Raw genomic sequence first — 7,591 nt, 5'->3', positions numbered from 1 at the left:
AGCTGTCACATATACATCCTGGAGTGCCCCCTGGGGCTGTGGTCCCAGCCTTGGCCCCAGATCACGGATGTCCTCATGGAGGCCAGGGTGGCAGCTCATCTGCAGCGGCATCTGCTCCCCCCTTCCTCTCCCGGCCAGCCCCGGGCAGGTCTGATGAGATCTCCAGGGGCTTGCTGCTTCCATGTCTCTGGGGCTGCTGACCCTCTTTGCAGCCTGCACCCCTGGGACCCCAGATTCCTCTCCTGCCTGGCTCCTTTCTGAATCCTCATTGGAGTCTGGGGCCTCTGGTGCCTGGGTAAGCATCCTCCCAGGCATCTGCTAGAGCTTGTCCTCTGCTTGAACAGCCTGAATGGGGGCACCAAAGTGCTAGCTGGCTCTGCAGGTGGCTGACCAGATACCCCTCTGCCTCTCACACTCAAGCTCAAAAGCCAGTACCTCACAGTCACATTCAAAAGATCCTGAGTTTACTGTAACACGTTCCACAGGGATTCCACAGGGAATGGTCTGATATACTTCAGATCTTAGAGATGTGCCCCGTACTTCCATGGCAATGATTACTAGTGACCCACCATGAGGAGACTTGCCCAGGGGCTGCATCAAGTCCTGCTGGCTCCACCTGAAGCACCGTGGAAGGGGATGCTGCTGTGGGATTTCCAAATAAAGTTACACACATGAGGACATCAGGACCAGGGCCTAATCCACTCTCAGTGCATGGGGCAGGATGGGGGGGCAACCAGGACAAAACCCAAGGCCAGGTTCCGGGGGAGAGGGGGCGCTATGGGCAGCAGAGGTCGGGGGCCTCGGGGCTGGGACCCACAAGGAGGACACCCCCAACCCCAACAGGGGCCTTTGGCAGCTGGCTGCTGCCCTCCTGATGGAGACTGAGCACAGCCCTGAAGAGGCTGACAGTGCAGCTCATGGGGGGCGGGGGCGGGCTGTGGGTCTTTGGGGGAGATGGGTGGAATTCCTGCAGCCAGCTCCCTGTGGGGCAGCCTCTGTCAAGGGTCAGAGGTACAGGACTTTAGTCTCTGGGAGAGGAACCACACTCGGAGAGATGTGTGTCTGTGTGTTATCCTGACTTGAGGATCAACCCCCAGGCGCCTGTGTCCCTTCAAAACAAATGGTCGTGACAAAAATGCTTCTGCTCAAAATTCACTGGCCCTGGGTCATCACATGACCCTTCCTAAGTGAAGAGGCCTGGCAGGGTTGTGCCCCCATGTGTGCAGGGAGAGAGGAAGACAAAGGTGACTGAACACCTGACATCTCTTCAGTTCCATATTGCCTAGCAGATGCTCAACAAAGAGCAGCAGTTAAAAATCTCCTTTGTTTTGGGGAGGAGAGTCTGAGCAGGTCACATGGGTCTTGAAATTCTCCATCTTTTCCAAGTGTCCACTGACTATCTGGCAGCTGCCATATACGTGGCCAGAATGACATCTCCTGTTCCCGTTGTTCTCTGGCACTCAGCACGGAGAGCTGCCCCTCAGCCCCCTGCACCCATTCACACCCCCCACTGCAGTGACCTTACCACCTCCTTAGGCCCAGAAGTCGCTCCTGCCTTTTGATGCCAGGCACAGCCTTAACCTGTGTCTCTGCTGCCTCCACAGTTTTGAACCTGCCTGAACCCGGGGACGCTGGCGGATGTTGCATCTTTCCTGGCTACTACTTATTTGTTGTGTTATTCGGATCTCATACTCTGTCCCTCTCTCCCCTGGAAATTGTTTTGTTTTCAAGACACCTCAGAGAATTGGCAGCTCAATTGGAAATGGAAGGATTTGTGTACCTTTTTTAAGTTTCTACCTCTGTCACTCTTAATAACGGCAGTGAGAAAATAAACTAAATATTAGAAGAAAAAAAAAAAAAAGAAAGAAAGAAAGAAAACCACTCAGAATTGCTGTTCTGTGTTTTCCTCCCGGAGAATATATTATTCAATGTCAGTGTTTGTGTGTGTTTCGGGGTGGAGAGCAGTGTCTCCAGCTGGGCACAGCTCACTCAAAGATCCCAGGATTCTAGTCACACGGCAGGTCCTGTCCACTTTTGCAGCTTCTCTTCACTCATTTCATCCAAATGAAATCTAGACCATGCTCACAAGTGAAAATAATAAAGTCCAGATGCCCAAATAAACTGTCGTTTCAATGTACTTGGTAATCAGCTTCCCAGGGCAGAGAGAGGAGGGCCAGCACAGGGAATACTGGGCCATACATAAAAGAGCAAGATTCACATTTCTCTAGGATTCCTAGCAGATGGTGGGTAGAAAACACCTATTTCATCCCTGTGGTCAACAGCTATGGGACAAGAGCCAGGACCCCTTCCTTCCTGCCCTAGAAAGAGATCTCTCTGGGGTTTATCCAAGAAGCAAAAGGACACCTCACAGCAATGATCCGTTTCAGAGATTCCCCTCATCCCCAAGACAAAGCTCATGTGACTGCAGCTCCTAGACCATCGCTGTAAGTGCAGGGGTGTCCTGCTTCTCCTAGTGTGTCCACCGCTAACATGGCCGTTCACGGAGCAGAGAATCTGTACACGTCTTTGGAATAAATGAGCCAGTGAGCAGGGGTCGCAGATTGTCTGCTACTTTCTTTAATAACTAAGGAAAATTCAATACACTGAGATAATTTAGTTACTGTGAATGACATACAAGAAGGACATAAACATGAATTCACTATAATTACTTTTATTATCTAATTCTTCTCAGTTCAATACTATTGCTACATAAGTTCACATTTCAAAACAGTTCTAATTCCTGTTCCATTGTATTCTGTTCAGGACCACAAAACAAAATGGAAGACTTCCCAATCTCTTTTACAAAACAGCAAAACTCTTGTTTTTGAACTGGGTAACCAAAACTACACTGGGTTCAGTATCATTCACCAAGCTAAGATACTGAAGTTTCTTTAGCCTTCTCTGAAACCAAACTTTGAAAAATTTCTAAAGAAAACAGAGATGAATCCCCATGTCATCATAGAGAACAGCAACCAAAGACGCTACACACACTGGTTCTCCCAACTGGCCCTCACTTCTGACTGAAGGCTGACTACTCCCTCTTCAATCACAGAGGGAAGGATCAACCTGGCTGCTGCTCTGGCTCAGGCCCCCTATTCCTCCTCCCTTGCAGCCTCTTCAGACAGGAGTGGGAAGGCCCTCAAAGGCCTTTGTCTGACCCTGAGCACAAATGCCATGACTTGCTGTTTGCTGGTCTCCTCATAGGCCCGGGGACCCCACAGGAACTCATAGCGAGCAGGGTCACTGTCAGGCACCTGCCGGTACTCCAGGTACCCCTCCCGCACCCACACTTGGGTCAGCAGCTCCCTGGGCTCCCCAAAGATGCAGTGCTCACTCCCAACATACACCCCGATCCTGCTGAGTGCTCCCCAGACCACCTCTGCAGGGGCCAGGTCTCCACTCCACATGATCATGCTGAGGACCAGCACCAGGAGGCCAGCCTTGGGCAGGCCCTGCCCATCGCTCAGCATCTCATCGCAGGTGAGGCCCAGTGTCGGGACCATGACGTAGATGTGCTCTGTGGGATCCACCTCCTTCACCTCCACACCAAAGATCACCTGCAGCCACTCTAAGGCTTGACTGAAGACCACCGGGAAGTACTCCTGGTTATCCCTGAAGACCTTATTCAGCATTTCTGCTGGGGAGGTCAGCTTCTTGGCTCGATACTTGAGGAGCAGGAACGTCATAAGGTTAGTCATCATCTCATCCAGAATTTCTTGGGGCAAGGCCTCCACAGGAATGGAGGAGGATGCTGGGTGGTAGGAGGCCAAGTGGGATGCAGCCTCCCCCACCTCAGCCCCCAAGGGCTGCGCCTCTACAGGGCCCTGGGCCTTGCCTGGGTCTTGAAGGTCTTCCTCGGGTTTGCTGAGCGCACTCATCTTGACCACGAGCACAACGCCTGAGGTCGAACAAGACATGGAAGTGAGGCAGAGATACAGATGGGGACCAAGGGCCTCGGGGAGAGAGGAGGTGTGAGTGGCCTCGGCTAAGAAACGCATCCTGGATGGTATGACACAGGCCACTTACAGGTCTCCCCTTGAGGGGTGCTCTCAGACCTCACAGGAGTGCTCCTCCTGGGGGCCAGTCCCCTGGATACCCGAAAGAGGAAGTGAGGTGGCTCCCCAGGGTGTGATCAGCACAGCCCGAGATTTCCGGGGCCAACAAAGTGGGAGGAATTGGGGCCTTCTGGGGCCCCTCTCTGTTCTGGAATAGGGAGCCTCTGGTTCACTTCAGGGCACCCGCTCACCTTGACTCCTGATACTGCCTGGACTTCCTCTGCTCTCTGAACTCAGAACACAGGCTTCAGACCTCTGGTTTCGCCTCCTGGTTCCTGGAGCTCCTGTGAGATAAATGGAGGAGACAGCTAAGCGCTGTACTGCGGCACAGCCCTGGGCCTTCTGTGCTGGTAGGAGGGGGTGGACTCTGTGAGGTGCTGAGTGGGTCTCTTGTATTGCTCACCCTTCCCCTGGCATGGCCTGGACCGTCCCCTTTAGAGGAGTAGAAAAAAACTCAGAATAAGACACAAGCCCGAACAGAAAGCGCTGAGGGGCCCCACATGTGGCCGCACCTGCCCAGGGCCTCGCACGGGTCCTAGGCTAGGGAGATGCTCGATTCAGCTCCTCCTCATGTCCTGCCTGGCCTCCCAGCACTGACCACAGGGGAGGGGGTCTGCTCAGTCCAGCCTCTGCCAACCTGAAGCCTCCGCCTGTAAAACCTCACCTCCCGAGGTCCCTAAGCCAGAGGTCAAGAAACTGCTCACCCTGCTCACCCCACTCTGGGCCCTCCAAGACCCTCTTGCAAGGGTCAAGATCCCTCCCTGTTGGGGTCTAACCGCCTCAGTCCTTCCTTGCATGGAGCCTGGACTCCAGGCAGCACCCGAGGCTGTCCCGTCCGCCATTTTGAGACCTCGCCACTTTCACAAGGCCTCCAGTTGCTCTGAGACCCGCATGTTAGGAAGTCAGACAGACCGAGTGTGCTCTTCTCACAGCAAAGTCTCCCAGGGCCAACTACAGGGGCAGGGATCTGTGGGGTTCTGTCGGTCCTCACTCAGGGTCCCCCCAGTCCTTCAAGCACCTCACCTCGCCTCCGCACAGGACCTGGATTCTCACCTCTCCGCAACTGAAGCCCCGCCCCTTATACCAGGACCCCAGTCTCTTGAGGACCCGGATGTCAGGAGGTTAGCGCATGCCTGTTGCGCTCATCCTGCCCGCACGGTTGCCCTGGACTGACAACAGAGACGGGCTTCTCTGAGGTCTCCTCTAATTAGGGGTCCAGGGTCCTCTAGTCCCTCCTCAGGGTCCTCAGGGTCTTCAACCCTGCAGGACCTGGGAATCGGCCCCCCTGAGGCCCCGCCCCATATGCGAGGTCCCCAGTCAGAGACCCGGATGTCAGGAAGTGCGACCACGCACTTTGGGCTCATCGTATCCCAGGGCCACCAAGGACCAACAGCAGCTACAGGCTTCTCTGAGGTCTCCTCTGATTGGGGTCCAGGGTCCCCTCAGTCTCCCTCAGGGTCCTCAAATTGAAACCCTGGAGGAGTTGGGCTTCTTCCTTCGGCTCACCTGAGGCTACACCCCCTTTTCCCAGATACTCAGTTTGTCTGAAACCCAGATGTCAGGAAATGCAGCATGTGCTCATCTACGCTCTGTGCTCCCTGAGCCTTGATGTGAGGGTCCCGCCTCCAGTCAACACAAGGGGCATCCCCAGATCTGCCAGGGATCAAGATGAGGTCCCTGAGGGAAGATACAAGGAACCCCACAGACCCCTGACCCTGCTGTCAGCCCTGGGCCGCCCTGGTGGTAGGATGAGCACTTGGCAGCCTGTTCTGACTTCCGCATCTGTTTCTCAGAGACATTAGCTTGGTAAGCTGCAGTCCATGGGGTCGCTAAGAGTTGGACACGACTGAGCTACTTCACTTTCACTTTTCACTTTCATGCATTGGAGAAGGAAATGACAACCCACTCCAGTGTTCTTGCCTGGAGAATCCCAGGGACGGGGGAGCCTGGTGGGCTGCCATCTATGGGGTCACACAGAGTCGGACACGACTGAAGTGACTTAGCAGCAGCAGCAGCAGAAGGGGCAGGGCCTCAGATGGGCAGAGGGAAAGATCTTAGTTCTTTTGAGAGTCAAGGTGAGGACCCTGAGGGAGGACTTAGGGGACCCTGGACCCAAGAGCACAGTGGGCTCTGGGAGGACATAGGGCGGATGAGCACATGCTGCATTTCCTGACATCTGGGTCTCAGAGAGACTGGGGAACCTGGTACAGGGGTCTGACTTCCTAATATCCAGATTTCAGACTGGTGTCCTAGTATGGAGAGCAGACTTACTGACATCCAAATCTCAGAAAGACTGGGGTCCTGGTATGAGGGCTGGAGCGTTAGTAGGGGAGGGGAGAGGAAAGAATCTGAAGTCGTACCTGGAGATAAGGTGAGGTCCCCGAGGGAAGAATGAAGGGACCTCAAGTGGAGATTCTAGGGATCCCAAGGTAAGGCTTAGGGAACTCCACAGATCCCTGTCCCTTCCATCGGCCCTGGGAGCCCTCAGGGTGGGAAGAGCACACTAGGTCTGTCCTGATTTCCTGACATCCAGTTCTGTGAGACTGGGGACCTGGTGTGAGGAGCAGGGACTACGGTGGGGAGAGGACAGAGCCCAGGTCCTACCAGAAGTCAAGGTGAGGACCCTGAGGGAGGGCTGAGGGTAGCCAGATCTCAGACCAGAGGCAACCTGGTAGTCCCCGGGCAGGACAACCTCGTGCCGCATTGCCTGATGTCCCTGTCAGAGAGACTGGGGACCTGCTGATAGCAACGGAACCTCCAAATGGCAGACAGTACACTTCCAGGTCTTGTCTGGAGTCTAGGCTCCATGCAAGGAAGGACTGAGGTGCTTAGACCCCAACAGGGAGGGATCTTGGCCCTTGCAAGAGGGTCTTGGAGGGCCCAGAGTGGGGTGAGCAGTTTCTTGACCTCTGGCTTAGGGACCACGGGAGGTGAGGTTTTTCAGGCAGAGGGCAGAGGCTTCAGGTTAGCAGAGGCTGGACTCCCCAACCCCAATGGAGGACTGAGCAGACTCCCGCCCCTGTGGTCAGTGCTGGGAGGCCAGGCAGGACGTGAGGAGGAGCTGAGGACCAAGCATCTCCCCAGCCTAGAAGCTGCAGGAGACCCTGGGCAGGTGCTGCCACATGTGGGGCCCCTCAGCGCTTTCTGTTCAGTCTCAGGTCTTGTTCTGAGTTTTCCTGAAGGCCCCAGAGGGGAGGGACCAGGTTGTGCCAGGGGAAAGGTGAGCACTACAAGGGAGCCCTGAGGGGACCTCCCACCACACAACTGAGGGGACCTCACAGAGTCCACCCCTCGTACCGTCAGAGAATGCTCAGGGCTGTGCCACAGGATACCACTGAGGTGCCCCCTCCATTTCTCTCACAGGAGCTGCAGGAACCAGGAGGTGAAGGCAGACATCTGAGGCCCAGGTCCTGAGTTTGGAGAGCAGAGGAGGTCCAGGCAGTGCCAAGAGTCAAGGTGAGGAGGGTGCCCTGAGTGTACACCAAGGGTTTCCCATCCCAGAACAGAGGGGGCCCCACAAGGGCCTAATCCCCTTA

General features: G+C 55.1%; 1 protein-coding gene across 1 annotated transcript; it reads right to left on the bottom strand.

Moving 5' to 3' along the window:
* Positions 1 to 2,561: 2,561 nt before the first annotated feature.
* Positions 2,562 to 5,114, bottom strand: LOC113886972 (melanoma-associated antigen 10-like). Its single transcript, XM_027533714.1, has 3 exons — positions 5,079 to 5,114; positions 4,247 to 4,339; positions 2,562 to 3,898 (listed from the first exon to the last, which is right to left on the bottom strand). The coding sequence occupies exon 3, from the start codon at positions 3,876 to 3,878 to the stop codon at positions 3,093 to 3,095; it is 786 nt and encodes a 261-aa protein (XP_027389515.1). The 5' UTR covers positions 3,879 to 3,898; positions 4,247 to 4,339; positions 5,079 to 5,114; the 3' UTR covers positions 2,562 to 3,092.
* Positions 5,115 to 7,591: the final 2,477 nt, after the last annotated feature.

The sequence above is a fragment of the Bos indicus x Bos taurus genome, chromosome X (genome assembly GCF_003369695.1).
Source record: "Bos indicus x Bos taurus breed Angus x Brahman F1 hybrid chromosome X, Bos_hybrid_MaternalHap_v2.0, whole genome shotgun sequence".
Lineage (NCBI taxonomy): Eukaryota > Metazoa > Chordata > Mammalia > Artiodactyla > Bovidae > Bos > Bos indicus x Bos taurus.
The sequence above is the reverse complement of the archived record's forward strand: the minus strand, read 5'-3'. Positions and strand labels throughout refer to the sequence as shown.

Coding starts and splice junctions, on each gene's coding strand:
- LOC113886972 (XM_027533714.1), bottom strand. CDS start 3,878: ATGAGTGCGCTCAGCAAACCCGAGGAAGACCTTCAAGACCCAGGCAAG.